Source organism: Lampetra fluviatilis, chromosome 33 (assembly GCF_964198595.1).
Source record: "Lampetra fluviatilis chromosome 33, kcLamFluv1.1, whole genome shotgun sequence".
Taxonomy (NCBI): Eukaryota; Metazoa; Chordata; class Hyperoartia; order Petromyzontiformes; family Petromyzontidae; genus Lampetra; species Lampetra fluviatilis.
The window spans coordinates 1,744,567-1,758,010 of record NC_136307.1 but is presented as its reverse complement, the minus strand read 5'-3'; the positions used below and the strand labels follow the sequence as shown (position 1 = coordinate 1,758,010).

At 42.2% G+C, this 13,444-nt stretch overlaps 1 protein-coding gene across 3 annotated transcripts in view; it reads left to right on the top strand.

Annotated features, from left to right (window-relative positions):
- The window catches only part of LOC144943929 (centrosomal protein of 170 kDa-like), an 84,991-nt gene that overhangs the window by 22,037 nt on the left and 49,510 nt on the right, over positions 1-13,444 (top strand). For all 3 annotated transcript variants that reach the window (XM_078871806.1, XM_078871804.1, XM_078871805.1), the window contains 3 exons: positions 699-839; positions 7,794-7,883; positions 9,624-9,704. In XM_078871806.1, coding sequence (XP_078727932.1) covers positions 735-839; positions 7,794-7,883; positions 9,624-9,704 — 276 coding nt within the window. In that variant the 5' untranslated portion in view covers positions 699-734. The remainder of the gene's footprint in view (positions 1-698; positions 840-7,793; positions 7,884-9,623; positions 9,705-13,444) is intronic.

Below are 13,444 nucleotides of genomic sequence, written 5' to 3'. Positions count from 1 at the left end.
TGATGATATTCTAAGGCGGTGTTTCTCCTTGCTTCGGCTCTCTGTTCATGCTCTTTGGTTTTTTCGGTAAAGTCACGTAGATAGAAACATAATAAAAATTAACCGTTCACTTTGTTCAATTGCTTTGTCTCCTCCTCTTGTCACATCCTATTTTCATGGATTGCCTTTGCACGTCACCGTCACCCCCTGCTGCAGCGCAAGCTTCCTTCACACTCGTGATGGCCGCGGTGACCGTTAATCCAAACGTAACCAAGGGAATTATCCTTTTTTTGTTGCCAAAATACAAACTGACGAGATGATTTTTTTTACTCAGTTTACTGCAATTAGTATCACAAAAAAAAACCCCATTTGAGAGCATGTTTGAATGCATTAACATCGAGGGATACGTAGGTTGCAGTTGAGTGAGCAGCTGTCATTCAGCCACTTGGAGGTCAGGTTTATGAGGCCATTAATCGTACGAGACACCCACGTTCAGGGCAGTGCATTATCTTTGTGGCAGCATAACTCGTCAATTTTATAAACATTTTTGCCATAACTAGCTTCGGCTTTTTACGGGCACGTAGGCAGCGGGTAAAAAAAATTCTACAACAATATTCAACCAGGGAAGACCACTGATCTATGCAGCTTTTAACAACCAACCATGTCGCCTTATTTTCGTACGACGTTTCTCTCTTGGCGTTGTCTGGCTATTGCTGTAGGGATGGTGTAGACGGAACGGAGACTCGGGAGGAGCCATGAGCGTGACGTGGTGGTTCCTGGTTGGTGCAGGCGGCACGAGGCACCGGCTGCCACGTGAGCTCATCTTCGCTGGACGGGAGGACTGCGAGCTCGTGCTGCACGTAAGCACGCACGCGCCACATAATTCGCACCTGCCACGTTGTCATGTATATGTTGAACTTCTTTCACACCGCATGTAGCCAAACGTGCTAAATAGGAGTGCGGTCAGTCGGTCCATATCTTCAAATCACTTTGCTGGATTCACATCTGATGTGTTTTCGGGTTGTTACCGCACGGTAATCGCTGCTGGAAAGCGAACGAAGTTCATACATGTACACATCGCAGAACAACCGCGAAACCCCATGCAGCTGAATTGTAGTCGTTGAACACAGGATGATGGGTAAAACAGAAAGACCCACTACGAGGAAGAAAGTTTTAAAATACTGTACAGTGAAACCTTGGATTGCGAGTAACTTGGTCTGCGAGTGTTTTGCAAGACGAGCACATTTTAAAAATAAATATTAATTTGATAAACGAGTGGGGGTCTTGGAATACGAGTAGCACGTGTATACGCTTTGTCTGCCGAGCGTCACGTGATCACAACTGATACACGAGTGCTTTGATATACGAGTGCTTTGGATTACAAACACGTTTCCGGAACGAATTATGCTCGCAATCCAAGGTTTTACTGTATATATATATTTTAAAACACAATGGTAGGTATAAACATTTAGAAATGGAGGCAAATAAAGTTGAACACATCGAAATACAGAAAAAAAACCTAGACTACAAACTGCAGAGAGGCACAATATACACGTTATTAATGCGCTTGGCTGTGGGTTCAGTGGTCATCAGTTTGAAGCCACCTTTGCCCAATATCTGACTTGGCAATTTCCAATGGAAACCACATACACAGCTTTCTCTTCTAATTGAAGGTCAAATAAATCCCCTTGGCATTGTCCACAAAAAAGTGTGTGCCACTATTTGGAGAATGTATTGCCACTTATTCAGTTACACAAAATATTCTTGCTGAGCAAAGACGGCAAACGTTTGCAAACATGGTGTGTGTGTGTGTGTAAAAAGTGCCGCACTTGTGCAAGGTGAAAGCCAGCCGTTAGGGCTCTGTGGGTGGAGGAGCTAACCCGCACACTTGCACCGTGTTTATCACCAGGTGAGAGCCGATTGAGACGAGAAAGACTCTTTTGCAATGGAGAGCCGGTGTGCAGGACAAAGAATGAGCTCGTCTTGTACAAATGTATTTCAGAGCAGAAAGTGAACAATGCAGCCCAAGCCCACTTGCTTTTCCAACATATTTAACGATGCCATGGTCAGAGCCTGTGCGCGCATCTTCTCCAAATCCCTGTATTCCTCATTCTGCCTTTCGACTTAATTCTAAGCGTACAACTCTCCATGCTTCTTTGCACGCTTAATTTAATGTTTAATTTTCTGAATGGCAATATATCTTTTTTCCCAAAAATATTTTACGAACAAAACAATTCTGGTACACAAAGAGGGTATGGAAAAAGGGGTTGGCACCAGTACAAACATATTACGGCTTACAGTGCAATGGAAATATTTCTAAACCGCGTGTTTCAAAACTGTGTCAATAAATTCTAGATTTGAAGCTTTTGTGACTGCAAGGATTCATACTCTTAGGTTTTTTCAGGGGCCTACCCTGGCTCCTCCCCCCTCAACCAGTGTATATGCAAGGTCGGGTCTCTTGGGATTTCTCTTTACTTGATACAGCAATCGTGCTGTGACTGTTCCACCTGAAGACGGAAGCTTGTGTTGCCTCCGAAACGTCGTGATTTATGATTTTATTTCTCTTCTTTTATAATTTTTTTACCTACGTGACTTTACCGAAAAAACCTAAGAGTATGTTTCAATAAACTCTACAACCCTGTAGTATAAGAAAAAAAGAGGGAGGTGGGGGGAAGGGGTGGGGGTGCCTAAATGCCCTAATGAATGCTTAAATGACGATTACAGGTCGTAAATATGGACATGACCTATTATGATGTTGGATGGACAGAAGTTTCATTATTGACGACATTCCAGTTTTGATCAGAAACCAAGAACATGGGAACATTGTGAATTTAGGTTGCATCACACCGAGGCAGTCGCTCCATGTAAAATAATGTAACGTGCTGCATGATAACATTAATTGAAAGTCCATTGTCAATTCACAGCCAAATAAAAAGCTGCCATTGCCATGCCACCCATGATGGTTCATATGACCTTATGTCACCGTATGTGGCTTGGTGAAGGGGGAGGCCACGACCGGTTAAGATGTGGCTCACCAGTGATATTAGATTAGCGCCGTTGGCTGCGTACGGTGCAACTGTAGTTCAACATACATTCATTCATGGCTGGGAATTACTAGGTCATTGTGTTAACCGCGAAACCACTTCTGCACATACGGTACTATATTGTACTGTATGTCTGTTTATTTTTATAGCTGTGCATTTTCAAATGTAGGTACAGTTACATCATGGGACCTCCTTTGCCAGTACCAAAATATGAGAATAGGTTTTCCCATTTTTTCTGGCAACAAAAGGGAAAACCTGTTTTCATATTTTGGTAATGGCAAAGGAGGTCCCATGATGTAGCTGCTCACCCCGAGCCCTCATTACTCTGATAGTGGCATTGTCCTTGTGCTGTACGCCTTTTGGCGTCCTCTGGTCTAACACCGTTTGAGACTAGGCTCGAAAGAAAGTTGTCTTTGGTGTGGACCAATCAGTTTCAAAGACAATGCATATTTTTGATTTAAAGCTTTCGTGACTGCAGGGATTCATATTTAACAATGCACATCATTGTTTTTTGTTTGCATTCTGACCATAAGTATTGTGGTTAATGCAGACATTATTCCTTGTAAAACGTTTCAGTTTGGTGTTTTAACGTCATACAATAAGATGCATGGGAGTATTGCGCTACGATGGGAGGAAACAATTCAAAACTAAATAATGAATGTTTTCTTCCTTTTTCTCTGCTTTTAAAACATGGCCATTGCCTGGATTTGTACCCTGCAGCTCTAAATGCACGTAACTTTATCATCGCACACGAATCTGTATGCCCTACACGCATGAATCTCGCCATTCGTTGCGACTGCTTAGACGATTATGCGTTGTTAAACTCGGAGCTGCCGCCTCGACGGGTCTGTGGAGTTGATGCGTGACTATTAGTGTTGTTTTCTTTTTACCCTGGGCAATGTGAAAGAAGCTATTGTGGGACCTTTCGAATATGAACCCCTTACCAAGCCTCCCAGCCCCCACACCCTTCTCAGCTTCATTTCGTTTTCCTTTATCACTGCCTCCCTGCCCTCCCTCGTCACCTCCCAAACTGCCTTGTGCAAGTCAGCTGACATGACATTCCTTCTTGGCCAGTCTGGTATAGTAAATCCACAAAAGAACACCCAACGCTTTCACACGAAAATCCCTGTTGGATATTTAAAGTCGTGCTGTCATGTGCCAGTCAGACATTGGTCGCGAAAGCCTACGTGGTAAATTGATGTGTGTGTGTGTACTTGAATATTAACCTTTCATAGAAATTTAATTAGTTTTTGCAGGACCTCGTAAGACATTGGGTGTTCTCACAGTTTTTTTCCCAAGTGTTTTTATGTGACCCACTGTTCTCATTTCCAAAGTGTGCCACTTTTTGTATCATTGTTTTTGCATTGTGTGGTTAATAAATTTAGGCTTCATATATTCAACAACCGTGAAGATCAGAATTTCGTTTTCCCCCGCCCTAATTTGCAAAAGTGTCTTGCCTGTGGCAGTCGCTTTGCATAAGGCAGCTGTAGCTAAGCGCGCTGTCTTGTAATGGAGATGCTTCTCGCCGTCACTCACCCAGAAGCTTGGCCAGCGCAGGGCAGTATAGCGCCCTCCAGGTCGACTGATCCGCCACAAGGCTCTCTGTTTGAAGGATTATTAACCCTTTCCCGTTCCGAGACGTCTGCAAGTTGCTGGGTGGGGTCCCGTTCACCGCTCAATCTTGGAACGCTCAATCTTGGAACGCGCAAGCCATTCAGTGTTACTTTTATTTAGAGAGGCATACCACCGCTGTTTTTAAAGACGTTGTACTCCCCGCAGAGAACTATAGCGACATGACTGCACTCCGTGATGGCTGGCACCAAACTGTGCCACACACCCTCCCACATGGCCTTTTACGTATGTAAACATCGTCGGAACGAATTGGGAGAAAAACTGATGACGTACACGCACACATACGTCATAAGAATGGGAAAGCGTTGAGTGTGCCTTCTTATTGGGTGTTACGAATCCAATGATTCGCTCACACCACTGGTTGTGGACGAGCCTCCACTGGAGGGAGCTCTAGAAAGCCTCTCTAGCGAGTGTTTTAGCCGACTAACACATTGGCCAGATGTCTCGGAAGCGGTAGAGGTATCCATACTTTAACCCACCACATGTGAACTGCTGGTCGACGAACTGTAGCGCACTCATTTATATCGCTGCCTGGATAGAAGCCGGGGGATTTAAGAAACTTGCACCTTTGTTTAAACTCCTGCGCCAGGAGATCAAACCAAATCGGTGCCCTCCGAATTGCAAGTCCAGTGTGCTGTAACGCCCACGAATTATTTTCTGTTCGTGCTGTGACGGCATCAGCCAAAACTTTGGCCATGTATTTGAATTAATGGTAGACTTTTCACTTGTTAATTTACAAACTAGCTAGCTCGGATTGATTTTGATTTGCAAAGTAGTTTGCCAGTTCTTTGTAGTGTAATGGCATTTGCTTATGAAACCTTATGGCCCACACAATTATGGTAGTATTTTTTACCTTTTTTTTTACCTGCGGTTTATTTTCGAATGTGGTATTTTTGGTTCGGTCTTAGCTATCTTAAACTAAATGTGAGAGTGATTACAGTTGTAGGATAAATATTTGCCATGTAAGCAGGAAGTGGCTGATTGCCATACATATGTTCAATATGTGCCTCTGCTGCAGTGCTGTTGCAGTGCTATATAGGTGAAACTGCGCTCAGGAAATATCTGGTATTGAATTCGTTCCATTACTCGTGGTGCTAGAGTACTGTGTTTTGTGTTGACGATGATATTTGATAGCCAATTGACACCGACGCTGCAGATCGTAAACGCTTGAACTTTTTCTTTTTTTTCCCCAACTACACTTTGTGATACGATGAGAGTCGGGTGTGGACCAATCAGTTTCAAAGACAATTCATATATTATCAGAGGATAATTGTTTTTTTACCCTTTTATCTGGCAACAAAATTGACACCTTTTTTACAAGGAGTAATTTTTGCATTGACCACAATACCAGCAGTCAGAATGCAAACAAATTTCAATTTCAAGGACAGTGCATACATTATCCGAGTTATGTTTTTTGTTTGCATTCTGACTGCTGGTATTGTGGTCAATGTAAACATGGCTCCTTGTAAAAAAGGTGTCAGTTTTGTTGCCAGATAAAAGGGTAAAAAAACAATTATCATATTTTGCTACTGGCAAATGAGGTTCCAATGGTGTTATCAGAGGATGTTTTTTGTTTGCGTGTTCACCACAAGTACGTGTGGTTAATGCAGACAGGATTCCTTGAAAAGGGATTCTGTTTGGTGTTTTCTCATCTTAACACAACTGTTTCATTGCCAGAAAGGGTAAAACGTATTGCTATATTTTTATACTGCCAAGAAAGGTCCCATATTGTAGTCTGGTGTCTCTCTGGGCTTCCTCGGGTGTGTTGTGTTACCCAGCATCGTTACGTTAGCGGCCGTGTTTGTCAGTCTTTGGGTTCCAGGGACGCTGTTGCCAGGGCATGGCCTCTGGTGATGCCGTAACCTGCCCGTGCCCCAGTCGTGAATGGGCTCCCCGCCCTTGCCGTGTTGCGGCTGTGTGGAGCTGCTGCGTTGCTCGGTTGCTCGCTTTGTTTACAAAAGGGGCTAAAAAAATCATTCTGTTTGCTCCATCGTAATGCCTACACGTGTTGAAAATGAACTTGATCTCTTGACTTTCAGGTGACGCGTGTATCCATGTGGTTGTGGTCTATAGATGTAACCAGTTGCTTTTTGTAAACAGAAAAAAAATGCTTATTTATACATTGCTCATGCCATGGTATGTATACCATACACTGTACTTTTCATGTCAATTGTGCGGAATAAAGAAGCTCATTTAAGTTTTTAATAGAGTTGTTAAAATAACCGTCCTAATTTTGAATCAAACCTGATATACGTAGGCGGTCAGGGTGCTAGCCTCTGATCGCTACACTCCAGCAAATTTCATAGGGACTTACATTACACATTCAACCGACGAATAATTTCAATTAAAGCCAGAAATGAATGCCCATGAAGCTCGGCGTCTCCGTGCTCAAGCGAGCGACGGTGTGAAGCTCGTCTCAGTGGCACTGGACCAGTGGCGGAAATTCCACTTGTCCATGGCAGGGCCAAGGACAATAATTATGGGGAACTTTATTCTCCGTCTTGCACTTACACCTTATAATTCCGCCTTTCATTTTAAAATATGAATAGACGCACCCCTGCCAGCAGTAATGACGGTCATTTGTAACTGTGTGTGCTATCGCATTAAACAATATACAATATGAAGGAAATGGAGCCTTCAAGTGAAAACATTGTATTTGCAAATTCTTTATGTATTACAGAATTGTATTGTTGATTTATTTTGATTGCCTAATTGTATTTCGATTTAAAGCTTTCGTGACTGCAGGGATTCATCTTCTTGGTTCTTTCGGTAAAGTCACGTAGAAGGGAAGTAATAAAATAATTAAAATAAAACATTATAAAATAATTATTTTATTATGTTTTATTTTTATTATTTTATTATGTTTTATTTTTTATTAGTAATACGTGACTTTACCGAAAGAACCAAGAAGATGCCTAATTGTACTTTGGAATGGTTAGCTCATTGACCTAATTGGGAATATGTAGCATCACTGTGCGTGCTCTCTACTTGAAAGTGTTTAAAGTCTCAGTGGGGAAAACCTAAAATATCAGAAGTAACCATGCGTTTTAAATTGCATTTGACGACTTTCCACTGCAGGCGGTGTCAAAGGAAACTGACGTGTGTTGCTCTCTGCACGTCTTGTGTGTGTGTGAACAGTCGCGCAGCGTGGACAAACAGCACGCTGTCATCAACTACGATCTGGTGCACGACCAGCACGTGCTCAAGGACCTGGGAAGCCTCAACGGCGTAAGTGCAAGTTCGTTGTTGGTTCACCTGGATAGTTAAAGCTAACACGTGGGTTCGTTGAGATAGTTGAACAGCTTGAGGCAAGACCCCGCTAGGCTTGTCCGTGCTTAATTTTACAACGCTTTTCCAAAGCTTCAGCGCGAGAAAACAAAGCTTCGTTGCTGCTGCCGCCCAGGTTTTCGCGGCTGTGCTGTTGTACAGCTTTCTGACACGTGTTTTCGGGTCGCGCCATGTGTTGTTCAACATTTGCTTCCACCCGCTGGAAGCTTCTTCGGTAACTGAATTGAGCAGCTCGTTATCTTTTATATCGCATTCTTGACACGAAAGAAGCCGCAACACCAGCAGCAGCAAGCAGCAAGCAACCCTATATATAAATGAGGGAGAGAGTGAGAAGATGCTCCCAAAACACGGGAGCGAAACGTTGTCGGACATCATGCCGAACGACATGCGGCACAGCTCGAAAACACATGGGAGAGCTATAAAGCTTCTTGCTTGCGTTGGACAATATAGCATACGCGGCCTTGGCATGTATCGGCAAGAGCTGTTTGTTTTGTTGCGTCACTTTTCAAGCAACACGATGAGCGAGGCTACTGTAAGGGTGAGCTGGGTGTTAAAAATGCAAGATGTTCAAAACGAGAGTGCTGCGGGCACAGCGATACATTTCGCCGGGTTTTAGGAGAATGCATTGTAACCTCACATCCCTCGGTGCCCTTTAACCGGGTCATATAGGTTCCATGAGGCGGCGGCCACGAGAGCAACACGGTCTTTTGTCGATATTTTTTTTTATTTTTGTGAGTGTCTTCAGCTTGTGCGAACGCTTGTGTGCACACTTTCTTATCAGTATAAAGTAGGAAATGGTTGCGAAGTGATTACTGCACTCTACTTTGGTCTATTCCACTTGGGTTCTACTTTTGGCCAAGGTCTCCATGAAGTCAGCTGATTCAGTAATCATCACCAGCCATGAGCTAGGTTGAATAAAAGCAACACCTGGTCTGATAGGTCAACATCAAGTCTTGGATGACCCGGTTTATTGTTTGTCTGACTAAAACTAAACGTAACAACGGGTTCACCTATCAAACCTGCACCTGCCAGTGTTTTCAGAATAAAAGACAAATCTTCGTCCATTGTGCTCCTATTATGTAAATCAGCGTAAGTCAAAGTGTATCCAACAAATGGGATAATGCATTATATTCATATGAACCTGAGTTCGAATCCCGACCAAGGATGACATCAGTAGGCGAGTGATATATCGAAACCGGTCCTGGGCTACCCTTCACGAACCCCCCACTGATCCTCGTGTTGAGGTACGGCACAGACGAGAACCCCACGTGACCAACACGGTGTGGTGGGGGCAGGACAGAGGCCTTCATCTCCCTCTGGATTGAATAAAAGAGCTATTATTATTCAATGAAACTGATATATATTAAAAGCAAAAGAAAAATAACTAGAAGTTGAACTGAAAAAAAAGTATCTATTTGAAAGCAGACTGTAAGTTGAAACATAATAGAACTTGGCCTTGGATGTTCTTACAGCCATGTGTTTTATTTAATTTAACAAAAATGCACAGCTTGGGGTATTTTTTCATTTCCAGTGTTGTCCTGGTGATCACGTTGGTTTCCAGCTGCTATGACGGGAAGAGATGAAACGACTTTTCTGATCAATAATGTAATGCAATGGAAATTTGCGGTGGCTTTCTGTTCACTTGTTCACGTACTTTGTTTTTTTTGTTTTTTCTTTCAGACGTTTGTTAACGAAGTTCTGGTTCCCGATCAAACGTACGTCTCGCTCAAGCAAAGCGACGTTATCCGCTTCGGATATGATATCCTTTACAGCTTCTGTGGCAATGGAATGACAACGTTGGTAAAAGGCGTTTATTCCAGTCAAAAATGTGACATTTCTAAGACTTACTGAACATTAAAAAAATATATATATGTGTGTATGAAATACATCTGAAATCGGGAGTCTCGTCATACATTTTACTACCATGTGTTTAGAAAAAAATTGTAACACAAATATAATAGAATAATATTCTGACATGGGTATATTTAATTAAGTCATTCCATTTACACATATTTTAATAAATTGCGATGATAGTTTGGATACTAATATGATTGCGTAAACATCTGCGTGTCATTTACTATATACCACACATGTGGCCTTATGATGCCACATAGCTTCCCATTATTCATGAAGCCTCAAAGGATATTCAGATAAATTAGTAATTATAAAATTACAGCTGCTTCCAAGGCTACGATTCAACAGTCACTGCTGACATCTCCAAGTTCGTTACGAAGAGGGTGGCAAGGACTTGTGACAAAGTGTACGTCCAGTAGAAGCCAATGTATGTAATCTCTGTATCAAAAAAAAATTTATATTTAAGTTTACGACTCACCCTCCTCGCCTCCCTGTCACAAGCAAGAGCGATGAGGTGGACTAGTCTCAGTATTCACTCCCCCATTCAGCCTTTAGTTAAGCTTCTTGCTCAGCGAGTGAATTATTTTCTTTTGTTTAGCGAGCTTGTTCTACACGGCTCGTTTTGGTCGGATATTTTGAGGCCCACTTTTAGGCCTTCCTTTGTTTCTTATGTGGCTTGAATTAGAGGTCCTTTATCTGCAAGAGAATTATACATAATAGGCGCATATTTTCGTGAACATATCATTGAGTGTTATTGAAATTTTATCACAGTTATCTATACATTTTTCATGATTCTAGGTTGCATTATTAATGACCTTATCACTAGTTAACCAGGATAAACCCTTGAGATTCATATCCTATTTCCAAGGGGGTTACTGGCAAGATAGCAGCATATCAGTTCCACTTAAGATGTATATAAAATAAGTCGGTCGGATATAAATAAGTTATAATACACATCACACACCACTATAATACATTAATTTAGACTTGATAAAAAAAAATCTAATTTTCAAAGCGTGATATAAAATGGTTTAAAGAAAGGTATTCAACTTTGAGCTTTCAATAAAGAACCAAACAGTTTTAAAGAAAACGATCCCTTTCCTCTTATGCCGCCTTCCTGTGGCTATTAAAAAAATTGTTTCTGCTAGCACTCAGACGCTACACCGCCCAGAGATATAAAGAAAATACTGCACTTGTTTTTCTCGTGAGCTTTTTGGTCAAAGGATGCAGTTGTGGTGTAATGGATAACACACTGCAGTTGCAATCCAGAGGTTACTGTTCCGAGATCCTGGCACTTTGCCTCTGTCCATCCAGCAGAAGAGATGGTTTCACCACAGTCGATCGGTAGGCCACGTGCGGTGGGGTGAAGTGTAGGTACTGCCACCTCTTCCAAGACATCTGACCAACGTGGACGTGTAGGCCAAACATGCCCTCTAGAGGGGCTCTTGTGCTGCCTGTAGTTGAGGCCTTTCCACCGGCAGTTGCATGAGTAAGAAATTGCCGGGCTGCACCTTTACCCTTTGGTTTTATTAATGAAGTGATAACGTTTTCAGATGTGTACACGTGATGTTGCAGGTGTACGTCCAGCAAAATGTAAAAAGTATCCCCATTTTACGAGGAGTTACCCACAGATGTGGTCATGCTGTACGGTTAAGCAATTCTGTCGGCAAAATACAAGTGGCTTGATTCATCGTATGCCCTGCTGTTCCATATTTATTCTGGAAGCCACTTTGCCGTGAAATTTCTCAATTTCTTGGATATAACACAACCGTTTGCAGTGTTTTCTGATTAGTTTGAATTGGTGAATTGCAGACACTGTTAAGCATTGTATTTTTCATTTATCGAAGCTTGCTTGCATAATGAACGGAGATATTGCTTCTGTTGTTTTGGAGCGGTGGTGCTCAAAATTATATCTCCACTGGCATGTCTGTATATGTATGACAGTTGACAACGTGTAAAATCTGGTTTGTATAATAAACACCTCGTAGGTGATGTTTGTTAAAAATGGAAAACACTGCACTGCGTTGCTAGGCGTGAAATTTGGTCATTTTTGGACCATAGCAGTTACTGTCCGTCTGGAGTTTGTCCATATTGCACATCTACCAATCCACAAAAGATAAAACAAAATATCTCTGTGTGCAAACAAGCATTGATATGGAGCTTATCTCCGTTTAATGGTCCTAACCTCATCAGTGGAAATTCCACCTTCCCAGGGCATATCTCAGGAAAAATGTACCCGTGGGTTTTGGAGCATTGGAACACCAGGGAAAGATTGGCTAGATTCCCACCCAGTGTTTGGAAATGGGGGGGGCGGGGGGCGGGGGGGGAGAGTGGGGAAGCCATATGCTTTCCCCCTTTACTTTTTGCCCTTCTCTTTTCAAAGCTGTTTCCACATGCCTGATTTTACAACGACAACAAAAACGCAACAAGTTGTCCAAAAGGTGAGGAAACGGTTGAAATGACGTTTGCCTCCTGCTGCGAATCTGTAACGTCTCGCGCTGCTTTTTAATGCCCCGCAGATGGGGTCCCTAAGGCAAATGATAGTCGGTTCACGCTCGCGCATTTAAAACGTCGACAACAGCAAGCGTACGCTGACAGGTGGCTGTCGTGAAACAAGCTTTTGTTGCCTTTGGCCCTTAAAGAGCCTTATAATTTGGTCAAAAGTCAATGCGTCCACATGTTCAACAAATACTGCAGTGCATTCATCTCTGTTCATGGCCCCGAGCCGTTTGTGGATATTCGACGTTATTGTAGGGGCCAGTCTGTATGTAAGACAACCAGTCTGGAGGTCCCATAAAGATGGTACTGAACCTTCTGGGCTGATGGTGTACTGAACCTGTAATGTTAACTTAATTCAGTATATCTCTCCGACTTGTTTTTGGGTTGCACCACGTGTTATTTATTATATCTGATGTTTTCCTTCTTGAAGAAGCTGACACCGCGCGGAGCGAAACGTCCGATTTCATCGCAAACAATATCATGCCGAACAATACACGCGGCACATTTCAAAAACACTTTGGGTTAGATTAACAGCACAGTTGTGAAAACCTACTCCTTAGTAACGCAGTATTCTGTTCTCAATATTATCGTGTGGCCTTTTAATTTTCTTGCTGTACTCAGATGTAAATGCATACATGTCTGAGTGATTACAATTGTCACGTTAATATTTAAATTTTGTATCCAAATATATTCTGTTACGTAAGGTATTGCTACAGCTAATAATTAGTCTGCTGCATAATCGTAGTAATCTCACTAAAAGGCAACATCCAGTTATAGACCGTGCAAAGTTACCAGCATTAATGGATAAACCATGGATATTATAACATTAGTTCAGTCGAATCCACGGATGTGTGTGTTTACGTGAAATTCTCAACGTGCATGCGTCGGTGAAGGAAATGTTTAAAGTGACCTTTTTATAATAAGAGATACAAGCTGCAGATGACTCCATTCACTTGTTTATTTTATTCTTGGACCTCTGTTTTTTGGGCCATTGGAGGCCTTGAATATGTATTCAATATTTATTTCTACTGGAGGAATCCGATGAGTTATACAGCTCTTTGTTAACAGATGTCCAGTTGGGATGGGTAAGAATGTTACATCAACAAACAATTCATAAACACGATGGTAGTGCAGAGTACAAGAATGGT